This window comes from Gaeumannomyces tritici (assembly GCF_000145635.1).
Source record: "Gaeumannomyces tritici R3-111a-1 unplaced genomic scaffold supercont2.4, whole genome shotgun sequence".
NCBI classification, from domain to species: Eukaryota; Fungi; Ascomycota; class Sordariomycetes; order Magnaporthales; family Magnaporthaceae; genus Gaeumannomyces; species Gaeumannomyces tritici.
The window spans coordinates 166,232-191,416 of NW_008804548.1; the positions used below are offsets into that span (position 1 = coordinate 166,232).

General features: G+C 59.3%; 10 protein-coding genes and 1 non-coding gene across 11 annotated transcripts in view; 8 read left to right on the forward strand and 3 right to left on the reverse strand.

The window, feature by feature from the left end:
• GGTG_07458 (hypothetical protein) overlaps positions 1–294 on the forward strand; it is a gene marked incomplete at both ends in the record, with an annotated part of 2,027 nt that extends 1,733 nt beyond the window's left edge. The window contains one exon of the mRNA XM_009225282.1: positions 16–294. Coding sequence (XP_009223546.1) covers positions 16–294 — 279 coding nt within the window. The remainder of the gene's footprint in view (positions 1–15) is intronic.
• A 359-nt stretch (positions 295–653) lies between these two features.
• Positions 654–724, forward strand: GGTG_20150. The gene has a single exon. It is a non-coding gene; the product is annotated as a tRNA-Gly (tRNA).
• A 1,161-nt stretch (positions 725–1,885) lies between these two features.
• GGTG_07459 (pentalenene synthase) lies at positions 1,886–3,277 on the forward strand (the record flags this gene model as incomplete). The annotated part of the gene is made up of 4 exons (XM_009225283.1): positions 1,886–2,178; positions 2,245–2,368; positions 2,422–2,904; positions 2,975–3,277. The coding sequence occupies 4 exons, from the start codon at positions 1,886–1,888 to the stop codon at positions 3,275–3,277; spliced, it is 1,203 nt and encodes a 400-aa protein (XP_009223547.1).
• A 368-nt stretch (positions 3,278–3,645) lies between these two features.
• Positions 3,646–6,561, forward strand: GGTG_07460 (hypothetical protein; the record flags this gene model as incomplete). The annotated part of the gene is made up of 2 exons (XM_009225284.1): positions 3,646–6,262; positions 6,407–6,561. The coding sequence occupies 2 exons, from the start codon at positions 3,646–3,648 to the stop codon at positions 6,559–6,561; spliced, it is 2,772 nt and encodes a 923-aa protein (XP_009223548.1).
• A 371-nt stretch (positions 6,562–6,932) lies between these two features.
• On the reverse strand, positions 6,933–7,546 carry GGTG_07461 (hypothetical protein; the record flags this gene model as incomplete). The annotated part of the gene is made up of 3 exons (XM_009225285.1): positions 7,417–7,546; positions 7,200–7,326; positions 6,933–7,109 (listed from the first exon to the last, which is right to left on the reverse strand). The coding sequence occupies exons 1-3, from the start codon at positions 7,497–7,499 to the stop codon at positions 6,933–6,935; spliced, it is 387 nt and encodes a 128-aa protein (XP_009223549.1). The 5' UTR covers positions 7,500–7,546.
• Positions 7,547–8,469: 923 nt separating this feature from the next.
• GGTG_07462 (hypothetical protein) lies at positions 8,470–10,010 on the forward strand (the record flags this gene model as incomplete). The annotated part of the gene is made up of 4 exons (XM_009225286.1): positions 8,470–8,626; positions 9,061–9,159; positions 9,222–9,279; positions 9,353–10,010. The coding sequence occupies 4 exons, from the start codon at positions 8,470–8,472 to the stop codon at positions 10,008–10,010; spliced, it is 972 nt and encodes a 323-aa protein (XP_009223550.1).
• Positions 10,011–10,368: 358 nt separating this feature from the next.
• Positions 10,369–12,686, forward strand: GGTG_07463 (hypothetical protein). The gene has a single exon (XM_009225287.1). It carries the CDS (start codon positions 10,892–10,894, stop codon positions 12,554–12,556), a length of 1,665 nt encoding a protein of 554 aa, XP_009223551.1. The 5' UTR covers positions 10,369–10,891; the 3' UTR covers positions 12,557–12,686.
• GGTG_07464 (hypothetical protein) lies at positions 12,515–17,692 on the reverse strand. Its single transcript, XM_009225288.1, has 2 exons — positions 16,990–17,692; positions 12,515–16,922 (listed from the first exon to the last, which is right to left on the reverse strand). The coding sequence occupies exons 1-2, from the start codon at positions 17,549–17,551 to the stop codon at positions 12,745–12,747; spliced, it is 4,740 nt and encodes a 1,579-aa protein (XP_009223552.1). The 5' UTR covers positions 17,552–17,692; the 3' UTR covers positions 12,515–12,744.
• A 440-nt stretch (positions 17,693–18,132) lies between these two features.
• On the forward strand, positions 18,133–20,680 carry GGTG_07465 (hypothetical protein). Its single transcript, XM_009225289.1, has 3 exons — positions 18,133–18,720; positions 18,793–19,962; positions 20,031–20,680. The coding sequence occupies exons 1-3, from the start codon at positions 18,634–18,636 to the stop codon at positions 20,394–20,396; spliced, it is 1,623 nt and encodes a 540-aa protein (XP_009223553.1). The 5' UTR covers positions 18,133–18,633; the 3' UTR covers positions 20,397–20,680.
• Positions 20,681–21,031: 351 nt separating this feature from the next.
• On the forward strand, positions 21,032–23,325 carry GGTG_07466 (high-affinity nicotinic acid transporter). The gene is made up of 5 exons (XM_009225290.1): positions 21,032–22,233; positions 22,297–22,542; positions 22,608–22,662; positions 22,726–22,823; positions 22,901–23,325. Exons 1-5 carry the CDS (start codon positions 21,332–21,334, stop codon positions 23,115–23,117), a joined length of 1,518 nt encoding a protein of 505 aa, XP_009223554.1. The 5' UTR covers positions 21,032–21,331; the 3' UTR covers positions 23,118–23,325.
• On the reverse strand, positions 23,220–25,063 carry GGTG_07467 (hypothetical protein; the record flags this gene model as incomplete). Its single annotated transcript, XM_009225291.1, has 4 exons — positions 24,097–25,063; positions 23,533–24,070; positions 23,324–23,451; positions 23,220–23,240 (listed from the first exon to the last, which is right to left on the reverse strand). The coding sequence occupies exons 1-4, from the start codon at positions 24,796–24,798 to the stop codon at positions 23,220–23,222; spliced, it is 1,389 nt and encodes a 462-aa protein (XP_009223555.1). The 5' UTR covers positions 24,799–25,063.
• Between the last annotated feature and the right edge of the window lie 122 nt (positions 25,064–25,185).

A 25,185-nucleotide genomic window follows, 5' to 3' on the forward strand; every position in this document is an offset into this window, starting at 1 on the left:
CTGGCGCCCGCCGAGTACGCCACGTTCCGCGCCACGCCGCCGCAGCAGCTGGTGCGCGCCGTGCTGCACGCCGTCACCTTTGGCCTGGCCTACATCGTCATGCTGATCGCCATGTACTACAACGTCATCCTGCTGGTCATGATTGTGCTCGGCGCCGGCATCGGCAAGTTCTTTTGCGACTGGATGACGAGGACGATCCTTATCGACGGCGGCGGCCCGGCGGGCGGTGGGGCGACGGCGGCGGGGCCGGCGAAGGCGGTTGGGGTGGAGGAGCCTTCTGTCTGCTGCGGCTAGCTTGGCTTGGTTTTGTGCTTTATTTATTGCGTTATTGCGGCGTCTTTCGGCATGGAGGGTTGCCTTTCTAGATGCCACCTTCTTGTTTTCCAATTCAACCTATTAATGCATTCTGATATTTGCTCCTACCTCTGATCGGGATGTAACTGCGCGTGGTTAAGATCCGGGTGGTAGGCTAAAGGTTCGCGACAAGCATTCACATCTCCAAATGTTGTACAGGGGATAGGTTCGGATGGACCCTGCTGTGCTCCGTCGCGCATGTTGGTTGCTGGCTGGTGTTTCCACGGGACGAGTCACCACTCCACGCATTGCCGGCCATATGATCCAATGAATCTCCACTTACAGCATCAACTCCCAAAGCGTGTGTGGTTTAAGGGTAAAATCCATCGTTGCCATCGATGGGCTCCCGGTTCGAGTCCGGGCACACGCAAACAAATCTCTTTTGCCGCTCGCTGCCTTTCTCGTTGGGACGGCCGACACGAGATTTCCTTCTGCATCTTCTTCTCTTCATTCACCTTTTGCTTTCTGCTTCCACACTATCCCAGCTTTATGCCGCCCTCGACCTCCGGCAGCACAGCCACAAACTCCTTGACCTTATTCGTTTCAACCATATTTTCTTGCCCACCGCGATCCTCCACCATTTATCGATTCTGCCTTCTTTTTGCCACGGCCAATGCGACATGGATGCTTTGCAGCGTAAAGGCTGGAGGACGCTGGATCGCCTTCGCGAATCACAAGAGCGGACAGCGACAGCATCGCACATCTGCTGGTTCGAGGCCGTGTCGTTTCATCCACCCAAGCTTCCTCCACAAAAGGAAATTATTGGTGCTTTCTCAGCCCCAAACTCCTGGTGCCGTCTAGACGCGGCACTGCATTGCCACCAGCTCCTTTGACGGCGGTGCCTGCGTGCTGATTGTTTAGAACGCTTTTTTGATGGCCTTTTCACGCCTGCGCCGTGTGCTCCAAAGTCTGCTGAGCAACGTCGTGTTCAGTAGCCGACTCCATTCCCAGCATTTTCCCCACACAGTTCAAGCTTTGGAAGCGACGCAGGATTCGAGTGCCGGGCCAGCCCCTGCTACATCCCAGTCCCGGTCCACGCCCCCGGCTTATCTGCACTAGTGAGGACGGCATGGACGACAGTGCATCAAATCGTGGACTTGGCGTTTCCAACGAAAGCAAGCTCTCACGGCGAACATGACCTGACTTTGGGAATCCCTCCCATTTTGCTTCCCACGCTCGGGGTCAAACCTGCCTGCTGAGACAATGCTGCGCCGAGTGGTGCGCCGATCTCGTGCCCACATTCGTTAAACATTGCCCATCCGAGAGGTTGGGGCTATAAAATCGCCGTGTTATCGCGGCCCTTTCGCCTTAAGCCCAGGATATATGAACCTCTAGATCGACCGCAAAGGGGCAATCTTTCCATCCGAGCATCATCACCACGGAATCTTGCTTACCGCTTCACGGGCTGGCCCTCAACCATTGTACTATTGTTGTTTATATATCTAACCCGTATATGACTAAGTCGTCAAATTTGTTGTCAGACACCATTTTTTCACTCCAGAACCTGTCACGTCGCTTTGCCTCAACCAAAATGGCGGTCGTCGAGAATTTCGCGCCCCAGATCGTGTTCCTCCCAGACATCGACGAGCCGTCACAGGACCACCACGCCCTGATTCCACGGACGCCCGTCCCCGCCACATTCAACACCAATGCCCTTCTGTCGCTACCCATCGTCGACGAGGGAGCGGATCTTGTGAAAAGATATACGGGCGAGACGGTTCATATCCAAAACCTTTTGGATTTGATGCCGACATGGCCCAGCAAAAAACACAGCCAAGATGTGCTCGACGAGGTCGCAGCCGAGATAGACGGGTGGTTAAAAACGTGAGATGCCTATTTCGCCTGATCATCAGTGTCGACATGGCGTCGAAGCCACTAATAAAAATCCAGTGTCAATGTCCCACAGGCCAAGAAGGAGTGCGGCACAGGCGAAAGATACACCACACTCGCTAGCGTCTTGTACACAGACTGCTCCAAGAGGAAACTAGTCACCCTAGCCAAGTACCAGTGCTGGGTATGTTGGAACTGCCATTTCCCCGACTCAAACACTCGCTGACGATGTTGCAGAGTGCCTGGTTTGGCGAGGAGATGGACAACCCAGCCCTCGACTCGGCAGCGACCCGCCACCTCCGCGACCAGACGCTGCGATGCATCGACACCTGCCTAGGTAGCTCGCCGCCGGGCCCAACAAACCTCGACAACACCGCCTCGGGCACGGTCGCGGTGCTGCGCGAGGTCCTGACGGCGATGCGGGCCGAGATGGCGACGAGCTCGGCCGACCGGCTGCGGCGCGAGCTGCGCGACTCGGTCGAGAGCGCGGCGCGGAGGCACGCGGCGCGGCGGCACGACACCCTGCCCGACCCGTGGCACCACCTCGACGTGCGCTGCGACGACGTCGGCGCCCTGCCCAACATCACGGCCGGCGAGTATGCCATGGGGTTTGGCCTCCCCGACGCGGTGCGGTACCACGAGGCCGTCGAGACGGTCGTGCTCGAGTGCACCAGGCTGGCGACGCTGGTGCACGAGGTGCTGAGCTGCCAGAGAAATTTCGTGAGTTGTTTTGTCCCCCGACCGCCGCCCGGGTAGACATTTCTGGGCCTGACAACAAGGAATTTTGCAGCGCGACGGCAAATTGGATAACATGTGTCTCCTTCTCGCAAACGCCGAGAACATATCGGTCCAGGCCGCCGTCGCCAAGGTCCTTGGCCTGGTACGGAAACACTACGAGGCCTGCGAGGCGGCAGAATCGCGGCTCCCTTTGTCCGAGAATGCCTCGAACCTGAACGACCAAATCCGCGGCTACGTCGGGGGCTGCAAGCGGCTGGCCACAGGCACGGCGCACTGGGCGTATCTTTGCGGGCCATGTTTCGACACAGCCAGCCTGGGTGAGATCTGGGCCTTGTCGTTTACTCTGGGGCAGTAATACTGTCGGCAGTGACTTGTTTTGGGTGGTGTTGAGTATGTCCCATGTCCTGCAAGCGAGAGTAATAGAAACGAAATTGGCCATTTGAACTGCACCACGTGCATCACCAGGAGGCTGCCGCCGGGCGTTGGTGGCTGAGCCACGACCTGGTGGTTTTAGCGTTGACTGACATACATTGAATCCATTCGTTCCCCACACCATTTTCCCTTGCCTCTTTTCCCCTCATCCTCGACATCCGCCAGCCTGCCTCCGCCGACGCATATTCAATTACCTCCGCGCCACCCCCACCTACGACTCCCTACACTTTATTCATTGCCTCGATTGACTCTTTTCACATGCCAGGCCCCGCTGTTCCTTCTCCAATGCCTATGGCCACGTATACCTACGAGCCGATCGACCTTTCAAAGAAGGCCATCCGACTTCTGCGTCTTTTCAGGGCGGTCGACCCTGAAGATGACATCAAGTGCGAGATTTTCCAGTCACTTCTGGACGAAGACCAAGCGCTCAACGTCGAATACGAAGCCCTGTCATATACCTGGTCCGACGCCATTGATGAGGGCCCCAGACCAGGAAAAGCTCCAGGACCAAAGCGCATCTTGATCCAAGTCATCAACGATCTCTGCACGCTCCACGTTACCGAAAATCTTTACATGGCACTGAAGCACCTCCGCCTGCCCGACTCGGACAGGATCCTTTGGATCGACGCTATTTGTATCAACCAGGACGAGCATGAAAACGAGAAGGGGGAAAAGAACCACCAGGTCGGCCAGATGAACATCGTATACAGCTCCGCTCAGAACGTAATAATATGGCTGGGCCCAGGTAGCTCCGCTATCACCGAACTGTTTTGTGCCTCCGCCAAGCTTCACGAACACGCTGCCCAGCAGTGCCTACTCATGGGGCAGACGCGCCTTGAAATGTGGAAGGCTGTATGGCGGAGCCTTCGTCCGCTGTCTGAGGGCAACGCGCCCCTCCTAAAGGAGCACCACTACGACGCCCTCATGACTGTACTTCGTCGGCCGTGGTTCGGCCGGGTCTGGGTGATCCAGGAGGTTGCTCTGGCTAAAAAGGCGACCATTATGTGCGGCCGGGCGTCGACGCCTACCTCCTCGTTTGCTCTCATGCCGAGCCTGCTAGGGGTCGAGGCTCCAAAACAGGCACGGGCACTGCTTGACGTTATGCCGAGCCCTGTGCGCAAAGAAGAAAGGTCATGGTGGAAGGAGAAACGAGATCTCTTCACCGTGCTGCGGAAATTCGGGAACTGTTCGTCCACCAAGCCGCACGACCGGATTTATGCCCTGCTGGGAATATCGGCAGACCCCCACGCCATAAAACCCAGATACGAGGCCACCGAGCAACAAGTTGTGGAAGATGTCTTAAAGCTTATTATATTCGAGCACGGCGATCTCCCCGAGGGCGTCAACTTGCCACAATGGTCTGTCAACGAGCTGATGACCAAAATCTGCTCGACTGAGCATATGGGGGGAGAAAACATCGAGCAAATACTTTTGTCGTGGGCCGTAAGAAAGCACGAAATGGGTCTTGCTGGTTACCTTCTGGAAAGACAGCCACAGTTTCCCATCCCTGTTGGGACTGACAGGGCGCGGCAACCCACACTTCACCTTCTCGCCGAGACGCCGGACTCGCAGGACCTCGTCAAGGACTTCGCCAGGCGACATGGCATGGAATTGGACTTCAATCGGCGTTTTGGTTCTCCAGAGGTGACCGCGCTCCAGCGCGCATTGAACAACGGGAATACGAAGGTTGCAGATGCACTTTCAAAAGCCCAGGAATCCGCTCTCGAGCAATTCAAGACACACTTCATTCAGGGATACGGCGACTTGGATCCAGCCAGCGCAGCCCGCAGCACGGAGCCCCTACTCATCTCTGGGCAAGATAGTGACCTCGCATTGAGGCGTTTGCTGAGGGACGACATGGCGTATCTGGAAATGAAAGCGCGGTACGGCCAAACATTAGATCTCAGGCTCATCCTTGATCACGTGCCCGCGGTTTCTCCTCCAAGTCCCACAGCCCTTCGCCTCGCAATAGAGTCCGGCAGCAAAAGTGCTATTGAGCTCCTTATCCAGCGCGGTGCCGATGTCAACAAGCCGTCCGGGCTCGGGACGCCTCTTGAGGTGGCGATCTTGTGGGCTGACAACGCCCTGGTTGAGCTCCTTCTGGACTACAAGGCGGACCCGAGCCACGGATTCCCGCTTCATTGGGCGGTCCAACATGGACGCCTAACCATTGCGAGCAGACTGATGGCTGCGGGGGCCGATATCGACGCCGTTCGAGATTGCTTGACGCCACTAGAGGTCGCGATTGCCGCAAAGAATACCCAGATGGCTGCCCTACTCTTGGTGTATCAAGACAACAATAATCCCGCGATGTTGACCGACGGGGCTACGGAAAAGGGAACCTCGGATGGGAAAGATGCGTCAGTGTCGGCAAATGCTAACAGAGACCTCCCTCACCATCACGACTCTGAGGTGCTGGGAAAGGCACTAGGGAAAGCCATTGTAGGAGCAGACGACCAAGCAGTGCTCCTGCTTTTACGCCACGAGGCTGACCCGAGTATCGGTCGATGGTCCGCGGACGGGCCCAACCTTTGGCTAGCAGCATCGCAAGGCTACACGAGCGTTGCCATGTCTATCCTAAGCCGCCCGCCGCCTGGTTTCGATGTCAACGAAAGATGTAGACCGAACGGGACGACCGCACTCCACAGGGCGGCATACCGGGGTGATGAGGATCTCGTTCGCGCGCTGCTCGAGTACGGGGCGGACATGGAGATTAGGGACAATGGCGGCGCCACGGCGCTCTGGGCCGCGTCAGCCAACGGTAGATTAAAATGTGTGCACGCTCTCCTGGAAGCTGGGGCAGACACAGAAGTTCACACCCAGCGGCTCTCGGACCCCGGCCCCATGACGCCGCTGGCGATGGCCAAGCGGGGCGGCTTTGCCAAGGTCGCTACCCTCATTTCTCGACGTGAGTTTCCGCCTCGCCCGAACAACTGCGCAGTACGGCGCACATACAGGCGGCAGGCGAAGCGCCTGGCTGTCCGGTATTTACTGCGGGAAAGTGAAATCACACAAGTGGCCGTCTAACATGAAGGTTCGGTGCATGTTACAGATATTCAGGCGAGAAAGAAAAAACAGACCTTACAAGAGGACTCTCCGTCCTGGTGGGCGACCTCCTGGACAGCGGACAAGCAAACGCACCAAAAAATCAAGACTGCGCCCTATTTAGCATTCGGGGTGACAGCAAACACCCCCAACAGACAGTGAGGGCACTTTCATCGATGACAAGTCTCTGCCAATCGGCAAGACGACGAGTTTTGCGCGCATTGAGGCTGCCACCTTGAAATGGCTCACGACCAACCCCGGCTGGAACGTAATAGCTACCGTGACCACCTAGCGTGTCCCCCACTGGCTGGACCAGGGCAGCGACGACGACGGCGAGTGGAAGACGGAGGACGGCACCGGAAGGAAAAACGGACAAGGATGGCAACTACAGGATTGGGCAAAAAGGGGCAGCAGATCGTCTGGAGAATGGACGTATGTACACTATTAAGTTTTAAATCGATGGCTATCTCGTACGTTGGAACGGACGCAATCACGGCTCAAGCCTGTTCTCCCGACAGTGGCCCGGCATCCCTTTACCTGCCACAAACCTTGTAGTATTGGATACCATGCCGGTCCGGCCCCTGGTCCTTGTCGCAGAGCTTGACGGGGGCGCAAACGGCCTTGCTAAAGTTGCCTTGGAAGAAGCGCGTGCAGGCCTCGTCCGTGAACAGCTGGTCCATCTGCGGGGTGAGGTTGAACCGGCGATAGCACTGTCGAAATGGTCATGGAGGTGAGCTTAGTCCCACGGTCAGGAAGCAGGACAGGCTGCATAAGCATCGTCATTGGGCAAGAACACTTACCCAGCTTCCCTTTGAGGAAGATTCGGTCTCGGGCTCGCCGAGCACGTTGGCGCAGAGGCTGTCCGATTTTGTTGCGTTAGTCGCGGGGTTCTGGCAGGTGCACTTCAGGCTGTCCATGAGAAACCCACTGTTTAGTCCCGAATTGCATTATTAGCATAAGTTCATATCTCGCTGAAAGCTCCCGAGTGGATCCAGTATAAAAGGCAAGAACACCTACGGAGGGTTGGCAGTGGCAGCGTCGGCGACGGGGGCGGCCAGGATGGCGGCGGGCAGAGCCACGAGCGCAAGCAGGAACTTCATGATGTCGGCTGGAACCAGGTAAGAAGGAGTGTGGCGTGAGGGAAGGACTTGGACCGGCTTGGTAATGGCTGGCGTGGGTGAGGTGGTGGGATGGAAAGACTGGACAGCAAGTGCACCACAGCATCCTTTCTTATACCTCAGCGGCGTCTGCCCGGCCGGTTCACGCCGCCTCCCAGTGGGCCTCACATGCACGTTGGTATGTAGGGTTGGCGCATATCAGGGCCGAATCCGACCCTCTGGGCGCAGCCCAAGAGCGCGCGCCAGGGATTATACCGGGGAGGGTGAAGGCATTTTGAACGTGCGCTCCAAGGTCGGCGATATCTTCCGGGAGAATACCACGGTCGTGCGCGGCCTTGTTGGGGGGCTGTCACGTCTCGGAATCGGGGTAGGTGGCATCGCTGGTCCCGCGGCGGCGGCGAGGTCTTGTGTCAAGGTCTTGCGTCATGTTGGGGCTTCAACCTGTTTCTCACCAAACGACCTGCCATGCCATCATCCACCACCCACACTCGCGTTCCCGTCCAATCTCCCCCACAGCGGACAGGGTCTTGGGGACCACGGGAGTTTCCTTTAATGGATGCTCGGTTGTGGGGCCGAAACCCGTGGAAATGGGAGGGGCTCCAGCGATGGCACCGCACGGCCGACGTTCGTCTCGCCGGCTGTTTGTTCCGACGTGTCCACCTCCGTTCCCGCGCTGGACGGCAGGCGGCGCATTTCAGCCGCTTGTCGACGTGCACATCCATCGCCAAGGACATCCCCGCCAAAAGGACCAGGCCTAACGGTAACTGCTGCTTCTTTCTGTAATTCGACAAGTGTCGCCGCATCACAATCACCATCAACCGCCGCAAATATCCGGCTTCGCCGTCGGCGCACATGTGCTTTCTCCGCCGCAATACAGGTGGACCTGTGCGGGAGAACATGTGTGGCCTGCGAAGTGGCTGGTCAGGGGCAAAATTTTGTTCCTTCATCTACTATGTCTAGTATTCAGCGTCAAAACCGGGACCCAGGTCTAGCTTCTCAGTCAGGGGCGCCGCAGTACGAGAAATGGTGGTATCTCCCAGGTGATATCTCGGAAGAAAGTCGTGACATCCTCCAAGATGTATCCGGATACACCATCGGAGATGATGGCGGTTTATGTCTCGGTGCTGATGGCACAGAGTGACGAGTCTCAATCTCATCCTGCACTACCGGCTTGGAGTTCCCAACATCGGGGTTGAGCGAGATGTGTTCGAGTCTGTCCCAGACGCTGGAGACGGTTTGTATATCAGGGACGCTGCGTGCTTCCCGGCCGCGATCCATCTCCCGACCATCAAACCGACATCGCGCGCGCTCGCACCCTCTGCACCTTGAGAGTGACCATCTGCCCACCAGACTTCACCATGAAGCCATTCTCTGCGTTCGGTGCCTTGCTGGCAGCCGGGGTTGCCAGCTCCGCTGCAGTTCAGCCGGCTGTCGATGCTGGTGCCGTGACGGTGTCGCACCAGCTGAACGGACGAGGCAAGCAAGAGAAACCCTCTGGTCCCACGGCTCGCCCCCTGCTGACTTCTACTCGGCATGGTTTCAGGTGTGCTGGTCAGCTCCGAGGAGTTCAGTAGCCTCTATCAGTTTGCCAAGTACGCCGGCGCGGCCTACTGTGCACCCAACGCGAAGATCGGGGACCCAGGTATGTTCCGGAAAACAAGCTCAGCGAGCTTGTGGAGTTGATTGCTGAAATGGCCGATGCAGTCTTTTGCAAGGGCGAGATCTGCCCTGGACGCAACGCCACGATCCTTGCGACGTTTGCGTAAGTACACCCGTCTTCTTACCACTGGACGAAGCACTTGCGTTCCAGTGACTTACGCGAGCCATCAACACAGCGGGCGCATCACCGACATCCTGGGCTTCCTGGCCGAGGACCCCGACAGCCAGACCCTGACCGTGTCGATCCGCGGCTCGCGCACGATCCAGAACTTCATCACCGACGTCATCTTCCGGGCGCAGGCCGCGGACCGCGAGTTCTGCGCCGGCTGCACCGTGCACGCGGGCTTCATGTACGCGCACCAGGAGATCGTGGCCAGGGTGCGCGCCGCGGTCGCCGACGCGCTCGACGAGTACCCCAACCACCGCGTGCGCGTGACGGGCCACTCGCTCGGCGGCGCCGTCGCCACGCTGCTGGGCGCCACGCTGCGCCGCCGCGGCGTGGCCTGCGACATCTACACGTACGGCGCCCCGCGCGTCGGCAACGAGGCCTTTGTGCGCTGGGTCGACGCCCAGGACAACGGCCGCCTGCTGCGCCTGACGCACTACAACGACCTGGTGCCGCAGCTGCCGCCCATCTTCCTCAACTACCGCCACACGTCGCCCGAGCTCTGGCTGGGCAGCGGGCCCGTCAACAGGAACGGCTACCTGCCCGGCGACATGGTGGAGTGTCCCGGGTCCGCCAACGTCTTGTGCAACGCTGCCAGGTCAGTTCTGTTTCTTTCGCTTCTCCTCCCCCGTCGCGGCGCCTACAAGTCTTGGCCGCCACCCACCTAACCACAGGCGCAAACGCGCTGCCTGCCGACACAGCTGGGACACATCCATCGCCGCGCATCTCCACTACCTGCTCCCCATCAGCTACTGCGGCTCGTGGAAGAGCATGCTCGACATGACGGTCGAGAACGGCACCGACGAGCTCAACTCGACCGACCCCGCCCTGGCCGAGCGGCTCGGCATGTTTGCCCAACTCGACAAGGACTACGCCGAGGCGCTTGACGAGAATGGGGGAATCCCGGAGGATGATGCGTTTGTGTACTAGGGTGGATGGAGGTGCATGTGCGGGGTGGCGTGCTGTTCATGGTGCAGGGTGGCACCCGAGATATCTGCTTCGCATACCGGCTCCGACGGGAGGAGCCGGCGTCGTAATGGCCAAATGACAGGTGACAAAATGCGTTACCCGTCACAGGCCGCTTTATTTGCACGAATAGTCTTGCTCATTCTAATGTCGCTGATGTACGTGGACCCTTGTTCACCCTTTGGCGCCCCCTTTTTGTTGCCTTTTCCCACCTAGCTCAAATATGTGATGCTACCCTGCGCTATCGACGAAGATAGCACCGGATCACGCAGGGCGGGGTATACAATCAATCTACTTCTAACCGGCTTTCGAGTAAACCGAAGGCGGGTGACTTTGTGTTGTGTTGCACGACTTGCATCACAGTGGAGGCAGCCCAGAGGGGATCCGCGGACCCGCGGACCCGCGCTGCGGTCGGCTTACATCAAATCTAGTATAAGAAGGCCCCGGAAGGTGCCGAGCATAGAACTCCCGCTCTGTTTTCCATACCCACACCCGACAAACGACTCCTCGGGAACAATCCATCGTGTCCAGGCCAAGTCCCAGCTAAGTTAGTCCTAAGCGCCCGCAACGCTCAACATCCAAAATGCAGGTCGTGCAGACCAAGCCCGTCCCGACCGGAACGCCCGAGTTCGAGGCCAAGCGGGCCGCTCTGCTGCAAGAATTCGCCAAAAAGGTGCCGCGGGACCTGTGTCTGCCCGATGACATCTTCACCAACCCGCCCGTCGACGTGACGGGCATCCCCGCCAGCTGCGGCATTCTGTCGGCCAGGGAGCTCGAGATCACGGGAGAGCACGACGCCACCTCCCTGGCCGACGCCATCGCGAACCGCCGGTACACGGCCGTCGAGGTGGCGGTGGCGTTCTGCAAGCGCGCCATCGTCGCCCACCAGCTCACGGCCTGCCTGGTCGAGTGGTTCATGGACGACGCCGTCGCGCAGGCCAGGCGGCTCGACGCGCACCTCGCCGAGCACGGCACCACCGTCGGCCCGCTCCACGGCGTGCCCGTCAGCATCAAGGGCCACATCCCCATCGCCGGCACGTCCGGCCACGGCGGCAGCATGGCGGAGATCGCAAAGTCGGACCGCGACTGCCAGATCGTCGCCATCCTCCGCGGTCTCGGCGCCGTCTTCTACTGCAAGACGGCGCAGCCCCAGACGATGATGCACCTCGAGAGCGACTCGTTCCGCGGCCGCGTCCTCAACCCTTACAACATCCACCTGTCGGCCGGGGGCTCTAGCGGCGGCGAGGCCGCGCTCGTGGCCATGCGCGGCTCCGCGCTGGGCGTCGGCACCGACATCGGCGGCAGTGTGCGCGGGCCCGCCGCCTTTTGCGGCATCCACGGCCTCAAGACCACGTCGCGCGTCCTGCCCATGCGCGACTTTGCCCCGCACCCCTTCGCCGCCGAGCTCAACGTGCTGGTGTCGGCCGGCCCCATGTGCCGCAGCCTGCGGGACATGGACCTGTTCATGCGCATCGTACTGGCCGCGCGGCCGCACCTCCTCGACCCCAACATCGTCCCCATCCCCTGGACCGGCCTCGCCACCGAAAGGCCCCGCCGGCCGCTCAAGGTCGGCATCGTCGTCAACGACGGCTTCGTCGAGCCGCAGCCGCCCGTCAAGCGCGCCGTCGAGTGGGCGCGACGACTGCTAAGCGACCCGCGGCACGCCGGCGCTATCGAGGTGAAGCCGTTCAAGCCGCACGGCGCGGCCGAGGCGTGGAAGCTGGTGCGCCGGCTGTACTGGCCCGACGGTGGGTCGGCGGTGCGGGACCCCCTGGTCGCGGCGGGCGAGCCCGTGCACCCGCTCAGCGCCGCCATCTGGGCCGACGAGGAGGCGGGCGGGGTGCGGAGTGCGCTCGACGTCAACAACATGCGGCGCGAGCGGGACGAGTTCCGGTACGCGTTCGCCGAGAGCTGGGAGGCGCAGGACGTCGATGTGGTGCTGGGCCCGTCCTTTGTCGGCCCTGCCTGTGCCCACGACACGGCCCTGTGCTGGACCTACACGTCGCTTTACAACCTCGTCGACTACCCGGGCGTCGTCTTCCCCACACCCATAAGGGCCGAGGCGGGAGAGGTGTACGACGACGTGTACACCCCGCTTAGCGACGAGTGTAGGCGGACCAGGGATCTGTGGGACAAGGGCAGCTTCGTGGGGGCTCCTGTTGCGCTGCAGCTGGTGGCTCGGAAGTACCATGACAGCCATCTGTTGCTCGCTTTGGGGACCCTGGAGGCAATATTGGCTGGGAAATGAAGCTTGGTCCAAGAGAACAAGCAGCGGGATCTAACCAAGGTAGAAATTTGCAATGCCATTTTCCAACACCAAACTCCGTGCATCCAGGTATTTTCAAAGGGATTGATCGCTTGGGAAGAAAGGAAAAGAAAAAAGGTGAAGAAATGACGTCAATTTGCCAATGTACTCTCGCCAAGTTCGTCCCGCATTCACTCCTCCTCCGATGACCACTCCTCCTCGTCCCCCCCTTCATTTTTGTCGTCCCCCTCATCCTTGCCCTCTTCTTCTTCTTCCTCCTCCCCCTCATCTTCCCCATCTAAAGATTCCTCATCGGCGAGGAATCTTGCCAACACATGATATGGCTCGCAAACCGCCCGCAAATCGAAACACTCCTGGCACATGTCGAAATCTCCATTATCGCAAACGTAGCATCTGTAGTACGTGCGATGTTTTAGATTTAAAAGGCAGACGTCGCAAAAGAAACCTAGTACTGGTGACCCTGGGCGGAGATTGACATTCGTCTGATCGAAAGGTGCGGCTGGCTCGATGATTCTCGCGCCTCGCGCCTCCGCCTCTTGTTTCAGTAGCTTCTCGAGCCCTGCAGAGCCGCTCCGTCGAGCCCACCAGAGAAGGGATCGGCCAAGATTGTCCTCAAAGTCGAATTGCCCTTCGATTGTGGCCAAAAGCCTCGCAACGAGACTTTCATGGCCGCCAGCAACCGCTAGCGAAAGACTCGAGAGCCCATATCTGTCTCGGCTGAGAGCATCCGTACTCCCATGCGCCAGAGCCACACTCAATGTTTCCTGGCTTGCTGATCGGGCGGCCCAATGAAGAATGGCCCGCCCAAACGCGTCAGGGCGATCCGAGTCCGGAGCCGCCTTGAGCAGGAGCTCCAAGCAGTCGGGGTTTGCTGTGCTGAGCGCGGCTAGATGGGCAGGCGTCCAGTGGCTGATTTTGGTAGTCACCCTTGGATCGACTCCGGCTTCAAGTAAAGACTTGACGCAGTCAAAAAATCCAGCTTTTGCACTGGCCTCAGCGGCGCGATGCAGAGGAGTCCATCCTCCGCTTGTTCCAGACCTGAAATCCACGCCGTTTTGCAGCAAAAACTGCAAACACTCGGGTTGTTTGCACAAAGCCGCGTAGTAGGCCAAAGACCAGCCGTCACAATTCAGGACGTCCCTGGCTGCACCCCTTGCTAGCAATAGCTCTACACAGTCCAAATGCCCGTTGAGCGCAGCGAGTTGAATCGCGGTGGATCCATCGGCGCCTGCGACGCGGAGATCGACATCGGCTCCTCGATCGAGCAAAGCCTCAAGGCACCCCGTAGTCCCGTCCCAAGATGCGAGATGGATCGGCGCCCATCCATCAGCAGTTGTAGCGCAGATATCGACTCCTCGATCGAGCAAAAGGTTAATGCAGTTCGTGCTCCCGTACGTGGCAGCCACATGAGTCGGCGACCAGTTTCGTTTGTCGCGGGCGTCAGGATCCGCGTCATAACTGAGTAAAAGCTCGAGGCAGTTTATATACCCATGCCGGCAAGCCCAGTGTATTGGCGACTGGTCACGGTTATCTTTGCAGTTAGGGTCCATGCCACGATCAAGGAAGTGCCCCATGCATTCCAGGTGCCCGAAGTAAGTTGCCCTGTGAAGAGCAGTCCAGCCATCCTTATTGTCTTCTTTGCACGCAAGATCGGCCCCATGAGCTTCGAGGATCTTTATACAGTCAAGCGCGCCGTATTGTGTCGCGTTGTGCATCGGAGTCATGCCATCGTCATCCCGGTTCTCGGTGTCGGCGCCGCGGCCTAACAACAGCTTCGCAATGGCAGCCTGGTCGTTGAGAACCGCGATCTGGAGCGGGGTCAAGGCATGTCTACCGCTTTTGGTCTCGGTATCCGCCCCTCGAGAGAGCAATACCATCAAGCAGTCTTCGTTTGCGGATCGGGTCGCGACATGAAGCGGCGTTTCGCCGCTCTCATTCTGAGCTTCAATATCAGCACCGCGATCCAAGAATACCCCTGTAGCCCCCGCCACGGCGGTGGCGGAGGCCCCTTTGCAATCCGCGACGAGATGGAGCAGCGTGCAGCCGAATTTGTAGGTGGCGTTGATATCAAAGTATCGTCCCTCACTCGTTTCGTCAAAGAGGCGTTTCCAGATCTTGCTGCCAGCCGCGATTGTGTAGGATAATGGGGTTTCTCCAGCCTCGTCTTTCGCCCCAGCCTCAGCTCCCCGATCCAGGAGAAGTGCAGCAACCTTTTCGGAGCCCTTGGAACACGCCGAATGAAGTGGCGTCTGCAATGATATGCTCCTCGCATTAACATCGGCTCCGTAGGTCAAGAAAAGCTGTACCAAGCCCATATGGCGCCTTTTAGCAGCGAGGTGCAGAGGGGCTACTCCGCTGGAGTCGGGGGTCTGCTTGGCTCCGTGTTCCAAAAGAGCCTTTGCCCCCGCAAGCTGACCTTGCTTCGTAGCCATACTTAGCCCGGACACGCCCCCGTCGTTTAAAGCATTTATATCTGCTCCGTATTCGACTAGGAGCTTTACCACGGTCTCCGCTTGGCTCTTCCAATAGGGCATCCGGTGCAACGCGGTATTGCCGGCGCTGTCCGAGGCAGTGGCGGGAATTTTGACTTCAGACAGGATATATCTCGTTGGCTCGACGCCAAACCAGCAGGCGAGGAAAAGCACACGGCAACCCTGCTCCTGGGTTGCGACGTGCCACGCCCACGATTTGATGTGTTGTTCAAGCGAGCTCCAGATTTTGCCACGAGGGTCTATAAGCTTGCAAACCATGCGGGCGAGGGTTGGCGTGACAGAAATGTCATCTGTCTGACGAGATAGCGCTTTAAATGCACCAAGGGCGACGGGGAGGAATCTGCGTTCGTGGGCTTCGTCACCAAGCGTGAGGCCTCCCACCCACACACGGCGGACGCCTAGATAGCGTAGGCAGAGCATGGTAAGGTGACGAGTGTGCACCATGCCGCCGTTCGACAACGTCTCGTCAACCGGGCGGAGCCCTGCGTCAAAGGGCAGTCGGCCAATCAGGAATTCCCGAACGGAAAAGTGGACGATGTTGATGGTGTCGCAGGCAGCTGGCGGGATCTTCCCATGCTCTGGGTGCTCATCGGAGCCAATGTCGTCTTTGGCTGCAGAGTTATGGTCGGTGGAAGAGTCGGTAGTGGATGCGATCCCCCCCTGCTTCTGTCGTCGGACCTCAACCAACGAGCCACATAGGTCCACGATATTTGTCTGTACGTAGTCCTCGTCAATGTCGCTCATCTCGTCTGGCAACTCTTCGTCGTCAAGATCGTCGGCGTCGGCGTCTTGGGGGATGGTCAAGGCCTCCACGAGTTCGAGGACTGTGAGTGGGCGTGCACCGAACGCGGCCCATCGCAGGATCGTGAAAGCCCTGGCTTTGGCGTCGCTGTCGGGGTTGTTGGCTATCCTGTCCCAATTTCGTACGTAAAGGTCCTGAATGCCGATCGGGGCTTGCTCCACCGCCCGAAAGACCTTCTTCGTGTTGTTCGCTTTTGCAAGATCGCCTTCCAGCATTTTCATCCAAAGAAACATGCCGTCCGATTTGGCGAGCATTTTGTCGGCCAGTTCAGCTTGCTGCTCCTCACTCCTTTTAGCCAGCTTTTTGCGTGCAATGTCTTGGGAAAAGACCTTCGCATCCAGACGAACGTCGTCGGGGACGATGGAATGTTCGGCAGTTGAGATGAGCTGGTTGGACGACAGTTGAGCACTAAACGCAGGTTTGATCCGATCTTCTTCCCTACGGCTGAAAAGCAGGACCCGAGTTTTCGTTTGACTAACGATTTCGGCCAGAGAGCGAAAAAAGCCCATGGCCGAATTCCTATCTTGGTCGCCCGCACGGGAATCCTGAGCCCACGCGCATTCGTCGAGACCGTCAGCAACGAGCGTGCACCCACCAAATCCACGCAGCACGCTGTTCAGGACTCGCACAACATCTTCCTGGCTAGCGCTGGGGGGTGTATTCGGGTCCCAGAGCTCGTGAGCAACGTTGAGGGCCGCAGAACTCTGGGAGACCAGCTGCAGTAGCCAGGACCGGATGATGGTAAAAGGTGCACAGTCTGCGCCCGACTCTGCGGACACAAAGCAGTGGGCAACGTGGTGGTCTGGGGCAGAGTGGCTGGAAACATGCTGTGCCACCTTTGCGCAGAGAATCGTTTTGCCGTAGCCTGCCGGGCCGTTAACCCAGAGGATCTTGGGTTTTGCATCGGGGAAGTCTGGAGATATCCAGTCGAGAAAGAAGTTACGTTCGAAGATCCATTTGCAGGTGCTGGGAAGCCTGCTCCTGCAAGAGCGGTCGTAGACTTCGGTGTCCCACGGCGCCGCAAGCCATTTCTTCACCTCTTTCCTAGTCTCGGCTGCGGAAACATGTTAGATAGCCGGGGTGAGAAAGTAGACTACTAGACGGAGAAAAAAAAAGCGAACCTTCGATCTGAGCATGCAACTCCAGCAAATACTTCTCGAGTTGTGCATCAGGCAAGGGGACTAGCTTGAAAAGGTCGCCGAGCTTGTCACGGAGCTCGTCAAGGTGGGCCTTGGATTTAGCATGGCCCCGGCCGACCCAGTCAAGCTTTGCCAGCACCGATGGGCCATCTTTTTCCGGGTGAGACTTGGCGCGAGAAGTTCCCGCAGCGAGACTGCTAGTGGGGACCCTGCGGAGCGGCTTCGGTTCGTCCCGATTCCGTGAAGTGGACTCGAGGGATTTGTCGAGCTTGGTGCACAAATCCTCGACGTCGGTCAGGATCTGACTGACTTGACGGAGGACGGCGGGGTCGTCTAGCAAGTCGTGATGACTGGGCAGCAGGGCGTCCCCTTTGATGCCGACAGACTTCCCCCAGCGCTCGAGAAGCAGCTTGTTGATGTTGAAAGCGCTGTGGACGGAGCTAGAACTAGTGCCCGCGTCCTTGAAGGCGGCGTACTTGTCGAGGAGAGTCATGCAGGTGCCAAAGAGGCCCACAACGGTCGTGGCCAGCGTCAAGGGGTCCATTTTGGAGGAGCGCTGCACGCTTGGTTCACAGATGTTGGGGAGGAGAGGTGAGGACGACAATGTGCTCCCTAGGAGGTCAGCAGAGTGGGGTTTTCGCAATTCTCTGCATCACTACTTCGAGGCAGAACAGCGGGTTTTGTCAGCGGCATATTTGAGCGACACAGCCTCAGCAGCCCAGGCCTCTGAGGTGCAGCCATTTCAGCCGCTGCCAGTATCGTGTCACCAAAGAAGTCTTTGGTCACCATGATTGGCGAGATGGTTTTTACCCCACCAACTGACACGTGAGTGAACACGTGGTACAACATCCCCTTTCCTATTATCAATCACATGCCGACAAAAGTCTCCGGTCGGAGCCTTAAACAGCCCGGGAGCACGAAAACTCGGGGCAAATTTCGTCCAAAATCTCGGTCGGATTCGGACCTTGACAAATCACGGCCCGGGTGGGTCCTGGGCCGGTTCATGCATACGTGCCATGGCACGGCAGATTGGTATAGTATACCGTACGATAGTGTTGAGGCCGAAAAACGGGCGGCCATGCTGCCTGCACGCGGGCGGCAGCTCTCTTGAAAAGAAATGTGAACTTTCTCGATTTCACCCTCGCAATCCTCCCTCATCTTGCCATCGTGATTGTTACAAAGTTACTGCATGGTGTACCCATCTCGTGGGCGAGCGATGATCGACTGGTGCCCCGGATCCTCCCGCCGCGGGTGCGCCCCGGTACTACCAGGCCACATCCCTGCCGCCTGCCAGGCCAGGGAGGTCAAGCCGATCGTCGGGGTCTTGGGCGTTTCCGACTGCCCCCTCCATGAGGGGAACTGCGTTTGGACGTGGTCAACACAGCATTGACAGCTCGGCCAGCAGTTCGCAAGATTCGTCCGACTCCCCGAGTGCCAAGTGCCCACGAAATGTCTCCGGCAATGGCGCAAGTATATAAAAAAGGGCGGTAGAGGGTGTTCTCCCCAGTCCCGAGTTTCTGTCTCTTCATCCCATCACCGCAAAATAATCACAGAATTCCATCCCTAGCCAACAATACGAACAAGCGACAGAAACCCGAGCAGAGTCTGAACTAGGCGCCGTCAGACATGTCGCCAATCGACGCAGCCCCTTGGGGCGGCGCTGGCGGGAAGCTCCTGACACTGCCCAACATCGCCATTGGCGTGGCCTTAGGTGTTGGTGACCATGTTACTTTTCTCAGGCTGTGCCGTGCCCCGACTTGAAAGGCTAACAGAAAAAACAACCAGCTTGTCCTGTACTGCGTCGGTCTCGCCGTCTACCGCATCTGGTTCCACCCACTCTCCAAGTACCCAGGGCCGGTGGACATGGCCATCTCGGACTTCTCCTACAACTTCCAGGCTTCCATAACGGGCAGCATGGTGCGGCGGGTCGAGCGGTTGCACAGAAAACACGGCAAGGTTGTGCGGATCGGTCCGGACCGCCTCTCTTTTGACGGCTCCGTGGCATTCCCGGAAGTATTCGCGCATCGTCCCGGCGGCGACGCTAGCGAGTTCCACAAGACCCCCGGCTTCTTCTTCCCTGACGATCACCGCAGCATTATCGGGGCCCCCACCCGCGATGAACACCGTCGGCATCGCCGCCACCTGGCCCATGCCTTTAGCGACTCGGCTTTGAGCGCCCAGGAGCCGATCTTACAGCATTATGTCGATCTTTTTATTCAACGCCTGTCAGAAAGCGCAATGGGCGGTTCGAAGCCCGTGGCAATGATGGATTGGCTCAACTACATTACCTTTGACATTATTGGCGATCTGTCCCTGGGCGAGTCCTTCGGCAGCCTCAGCAGTGGCGAATACCACGTGTGGGTTAACAACATGTTTAAAGGCATCCGTGGCAGCTGCCTGGCCCGCTTCTTTGTCAGTCTTGGCCCGCTCGCGTTTTTGGCCCTGCTCGACCCGGACGGCTCGCTCAAGGCGTGGAAGTACAACTTCATTTACGGGCGCGGAAAGGCAAAGGCCCGCATCGCCCTCGGGGCCGACGCCCCGCACAAGACCGAGGCGCGGACGACGGGCGCGTCGCAGCTGACGGGGCCCCGGTCCGACTTCTTTGCCTACATGATGAGGAACATGGACAGCGAGAAGGGCGGCTTGACGAGCGAGGAGATGGAGCTGAACGCCGTCCTCCTTATCTCGGCCGGCAGCGAGACGACGGGTACGGCGCTCGCGGTGCTCTTGTTCACTCTGTCGCAGCCCCGCTACCGCGCCCTGCGCGACGCCGTCGTGGCCGAGGTGCGCGGCTGCTTCCCCGCCGAGGCCGACGTGACCCTCCGCGCCGTCAAGCACCTGCCGCTCCTGCACGCCTGCATCGAGGAGGCCCTGCGCTTCCACCCCCCGGCTGCGGATCTACCGCCGCGCGTGTCTCCCGGTGCCATTGTTGACGGCCAATTTCTCCCTAAAGGTGTAAGTAATTCCCGGCGGTGGAAGTTGATGACAATTTTACGCTAACAAGCGCCCGCAACTGCTGCCAGACCTTTGTCCACTGCTACAACTACTCGACGCTCCGGAATCCCGAGAATTTTGTGGATCCGGACGAATTCCTGCCACAGCGGTTCCTTCCCGCCGATCACCCCATGTACGACGCGCGCGTTGCCGTGGGCGCTTCCAGGGCCGTTTTCAAGCCCTTCAGCCACGGGCCGCGCGATTGCATCGGGAAAAACCTGGCCTTCGCTGAGATGCACCTGGTCGCCGCGCGCGTCCTTCTCCGCTTCGACATTGAGCTGGGCGAGGGCACCGGGACGGACTGGTTGGACCGCCAGCCCAACTTTTTGGTCTGGGAGAAGCCGCAGCTGTGGCTCAAGATGACTGAGAGGAAGGACCTGAAGCTTAACGAGTGAAGCTTGGCAGGGAGGAAAGACGCTTGACCCCGAAGGAGGTCGTTGGTAAGAGAGAGGGGGAGGCGGAACAGGAGCATGTGGTCGAGTGATGAATGGCAAGCGATGCTAGGTGTCGGCCACCTGTCCCAACTCTGGCATGGCAGATCGGTGTCTAGGGCACAAAAGGGTGAACTACCCAATCCCTCTCCTTTGTTTAATCCATTAGTTTGCTGCAACCTAGAAAATAGTTGGTATATCGCCGAGCCTTGCTGTGCTGTGGTTTATGTGTGGAAAGATTTGACAAGCACATGAAAAGAATGTCTGGAGGCTAGCGCCGTGCGGGGTTGTGCGTATCCCACTAAACCCCAAGAAGAACCCAGTGGCAGCCTCGTTGTACCAGATGAGTCCACGATCTTGACCATTGAACCATGTCGTCGCACCAGGATCCGGGAAGCCGAGGGCGGCGCACACATGAGCACCCGCCTTGTCGTGTGACGTCGCGTGGCAGCACCCCGCCTAAACTTAGTGAGCGAGCGCCCAATCTCGGGGTGGGGCCCCGCGCAAAAGCCGCCAGTATCGTCGCCAAGCAGCCCGTACGACGTTGCGGATCCGCTTCTCGTGCGCCGGTCAGCTCTATGGTCGATCAGTGTTGTATCAGATAAGGTATTGGCTGACCCGCTGCGGCGAGCTCGGCTGCTTTTATGGAGATCATGGCCTCGTCCCGGACATAAAATCCAAAAAGTGCCCCTGTCCGTTTTTTTCATCCGGACTGCCGTCGCAAATCCCGCCAACCTGGTCCCGTCCGTCCTGTCTTCAGGCTGGCACTTCAGGTTGACAGATCAAGACAGCCCAGGGGCACCTTTGAGCGCGCCCGTCAGATTTGTCAGGGTCCGAAGTTGGAGTCTCGCGACCGACTCGCCAAAACAAAAAAAACAGCACCCCCCCGCCCGCGAGAAATGGGCTCCGAGGAGGCGCACGGCCGCCTGGACGTGGAGACGCCGCCCAAGGCCGGGTACGCACCCGACGCCGACGGGAAGGGTGCCAGCCCCGGCCTCGGCTCGCCCCAGTCGCTGACGCTCGAGGACCTCGGCGTCGATGAGAAGGCGCTCGTGCGCAAGCTCGACGTCCACCTGCTGTGGCTGGTCATGAGCCTCTACCTCTTCAGCTTCCTCGACCGCGTCAACATCGGCAACGCGCGCCTATACGACTTCGAGGCCGACCTGGGCCTGGTCGGCAGCCAGTTCCAGATCGCTGTGTCGATCCTCTTTGTGACCTACATCACCTTCGAGGTGCCGTCCAACCTGGTGCTGAAGAAGTTCACCCCGCGCTACTGGATCGCTTTCATCACCCTGGGCTGGGGCGTCGTCGCCACCCTGTCTGGCCTGGTCCAGAACTACGCCGGCCTGATCGCGTGCCGCCTGCTCCTCGGCGCCCTCGAGGCCGGCCTGTTCCCGGGCATGAATATGTTCCTGACCTTCTTCTACACCAGGCACGAGCTGGCCCTGCGCGTCGGCTACCTCTTCGTCTCGGCCGCCATTGCCGGAGCCCTTGGAGGGCTGCTGGCCTACGGTATCGGCCATATGCACGGCGTCGCCGGTATGTCGGGTTGGCGCTGGATCATGATCATCGAGGGGATCCCGACCATCATCCTCGGCGTCCTGGTGTACTTCTTCTTGCCCAACGACGCGGGCTCGGCTTATTTCCTGACCGAGAACGAGAAGAAGGCCATGGAGATCCGCCACTCGCGCCACTACGGCTACACGGCCAAGGCGCAAAAGTTCAGCAGGAAGGACATGGTCAAGGCGTTCAAGGACTGGAAGGTCTGGCTGTTTTGCGCCGGTCAGTTTGGCGCCGACACGTAAGTTTTGCCCACTTTTTCTGTGGTGGAAACATGTCGACTAACGCTCGACAACGCCTGCAGCTGCCTTTACGGCTTCTCGACCTTCCTCCCGACCATCATCCGCGGTATCGGGTCGTGGGACATCGCGCAGGTCCAGCTGCTGACCATCCCCTGCTACTTTCTGGGTGCGGCCTGCTACATGACTGTGGCCTGGCTGTCAGATCGCACGCAGCGACGGGGCGTCTTTTGCGTCATTTTCGCCGCCATCATCTGCGTCGGCTACGCGGTGCTGATATCGCCCGTGCCCGCTGGGGCGGCGTACTTTGGGTGAGTTCCTGCGAGCATGTTGTTGTGTTGAGCATAGCTAACCTCCCAACCTTTTCTCTCAACAGCTGCTTCCTGGTTGCGGCAGGACTCTATGTTGTCGTGGGGCTGCCGCTGGCTTGGGTATGTTATCCATCCGCGCCGCGAGCGATTTCCGGTGTCCACCAAGCTAACGACTTACGACAGCTCCCGAACAACAGCCCGAGATACGGCAAGCGGACGACGGCCAACGGTCTCCAGTTGACGATAGGAAACGCTTCTGGAATTATGGCCCCCTTCATCTAGTATGTTTCCTCGTAGAATTGGCAGAAATTCCTCTCCACACCTTGTTTCCTGCGACTAACACGCCATCAACCTGCAGCCCGAACACCGATGGGCCACGCTACCTCAGGGGCCACGCAGTCACGCTCGCCATGGTTGGCATGGCCGGAATCATCTACGGCACCTTGATGCTCTGGTTCGCGCGGGAGAATAGACTTCGGGACGAAGGCAAGGTCAACGCGGACCACGCGAACCTGTCCGAGGACGAGCTCCAGGAGCTTGGCGACGAGAGCCCCAAGTTCCGGTACCAGACTTGAAATCGGGCAACCTCTGATGTGTCACTGTATGACTTGCCACCATGGATAGAGTTTTGTTTAACGATAGATTTTTGTTGCAGCTAGAGCTAGAGTATACAAGCACTAGTGCGACGACTTCGTACACTGCGTGGATGGGTTCTCTTAGGGATCACACGGGGACCTAGCCCTCCGGCCTGACAGAAGCTTGGCCCACCGTCCTCACGCACCAGGTAAATGTCCTCGTGCCTGACGCCGAACCTGTTTTCTAGACAGATTCCTGGCTCGTTTGTGAAGGTCGTTCCCGGAAGCAGAATTGCGTCTGTGTTCCACTTGTTTAGGTATGGAGACTCGTGGGCTAGATGGGGAAAGCAGTCGAATTTTGTCAGCCGAAGAAGTGGTATAGAGGGCGAGCAGGGAAGGCGGACTGCATCTCTACCTTTGATGCCAATGCCATGGCCAAGGCGATGAGTAAAAGCACCGCCATATCCAGCCTTTTCGATCACTGTCCGCGCAGCAATATCCACGCTGGCCGCGGTATTATTTGCCCGGAAAGCCGCAGCGGCTGCTGACTGCGCCTCCAGGACGACGTTCCAGACGTGCACCTTTTCAGCGTGCAGGTCCGCAACCGCCTTGTCCTGCGCCGCATCGCCACCCGCGCCCCAAAGCCACTCCCACGTCGACACAGCGGCCGGCGGCGGTGGCGGGTCAATAAAAAAGCTGCGGCAAATATCAGAGCTGTAGCCGCGGTAGTGCGCGCCGACATCAATAACCACCATGCTCTCCGCCGTCAGCCGCTTGCCGCCCGTGACGAAGCCGCCGTGCGGCAGCGCGCCGTGCTCCTCGAACAGCACAATGTCGAAAAACAAGCCGAACCCGACCGACCGCAGCGCCCCGTCCAGCACGTCCCGCACCTCGTCCTCGGTCAGCCCGGGGACCAGGCAGGGCCGCATGGCGCGCACGGCCTCGACCGTGCCCTGTTGACGGCCCGCAGCAGCGCCACCTCGCGCGGCGACTTGAGCTGCCGGACCCGCTCGGCCGCGGGCGCCAGCCCGACGGTGCCGAACCCCGCGGCGGCCAGGCCGCGCACGATGAAGTCGCGCATCTCCTCGTCCACCATGACCCTGGGCCGGCGGCGGCCCGCGCCCTTTGCGTCGGCCATCGGGTGCGACGCCAGCAGCGTCTCGTACGGGTTCCGGTGCTTCTCCCAAGTGACGATGTCGAGCTCGGGCTCGGCGCTCGGGATGCCCAGCATGCGCACGCGGCCCTCCTCGAAGTGAGGCGCCAGGAAGGCCGTCTTGGCGACGACGCCGCCGGATGCTGTCGTGCGCGGCAGCACCACCATCAGGAACGGGCGCTCCTCGGGCTCCCACGGCTCCCAGTCGGGCTGCGACACGTTGCCGTAGTACTGGAACGAGTAGCCCGGCTCGAGCACGAAGGCGTCGGCGCCCGAGGCGGCCAGCGCGCGCGCGAGGCGGTCGCGCCGCTCGACGAACTCGCTGGCGGGGATGGGCGGCGCGTCCAGGAAGGACGTGTTGGCGTGCAGGTTGCGGATGGCGCACTGTTGGACTTTGTGGAGGAGTCGCGGGTGTGAGGTTGTGTTCGGAGTGGCAGGGGTCGGTGGTCTGGCGAGGGCGAAGAGAGACTGGAGAAGCCAGAGGTAGAGCAGGGTGTAGCAGGCTCCCTTGCCTACTTCCGCCCACATTCAGATGCCCGCTGCTCTGGCGCGCGGCGCAGGCCCTGGGCTGTTGAAGCCCGACTTTTCGGACGCCATGGCGACGGAGCCCAGGTGGAGTGTTTCCCCTGTACCGTCTCTTTTTACCCTTTTTTTTTTGTTGATTAAGTTGCCGACTATAGCAGTTTGATGTGATGCAGGTGATGGGGACGGTCTGGTCACCAACCGGGAGAAATGTCAAGAAACCAGACACACGAAGGTCGCCGAGACTTGATATCCATATCTCGGATCAGGTCACATCTTATTCGGCGTGGACTCCGATGGCAACCTTCAGCTGTTGGATGCGGGGGCAGTTAGAGGCTGGCTGGCTCGGAGTAGGCCTCTTTCACCGCCCAGAGCGTCATCCCCCATCCCATC

What these genes read in the sequence shown, in the direction of transcription:
- GGTG_07466 (XM_009225290.1), top strand. Translation starts at nt 21,332, where the DNA reads ATGGGCTCCGAGGAGGCGCACGGCCGCCTGGACGTGGAGACGCCGCCC. An exon ending in GCTGGGGCGGCGTACTTTGG is followed by an intron (nt 22,543 to 22,607) that starts GTGAGTTCCTGC and finishes TTCTCTCAACAG; the next exon opens with CTGCTTCCTGGTTGCGGCAG. An exon ending in ATTATGGCCCCCTTCATCTA is followed by an intron (nt 22,824 to 22,900) that starts GTATGTTTCCTC and finishes ATCAACCTGCAG; the next exon opens with CCCGAACACCGATGGGCCAC.
- GGTG_07463 (XM_009225287.1), top strand. Translation starts at nt 10,892, where the DNA reads ATGCAGGTCGTGCAGACCAAGCCCGTCCCGACCGGAACGCCCGAGTTC.
- GGTG_07465 (XM_009225289.1), top strand. Translation starts at nt 18,634, where the DNA reads ATGTCGCCAATCGACGCAGCCCCTTGGGGCGGCGCTGGCGGGAAGCTC. An exon ending in CCATTGGCGTGGCCTTAGGT is followed by an intron (nt 18,721 to 18,792) that starts GTTGGTGACCAT and finishes AAAAACAACCAG; the next exon opens with CTTGTCCTGTACTGCGTCGG. An exon ending in GCCAATTTCTCCCTAAAGGT is followed by an intron (nt 19,963 to 20,030) that starts GTAAGTAATTCC and finishes AACTGCTGCCAG; the next exon opens with ACCTTTGTCCACTGCTACAA.
- GGTG_07464 (XM_009225288.1), bottom strand. Translation starts at nt 17,551, where the DNA reads ATGGACCCCTTGACGCTGGCCACGACCGTTGTGGGCCTCTTTGGCACC. An exon ending in GTTGCATGCTCAGATCGAAG is followed by an intron (nt 16,923 to 16,989) that starts GTTCGCTTTTTT and finishes ATGTTTCCGCAG; the next exon opens with CCGAGACTAGGAAAGAGGTG.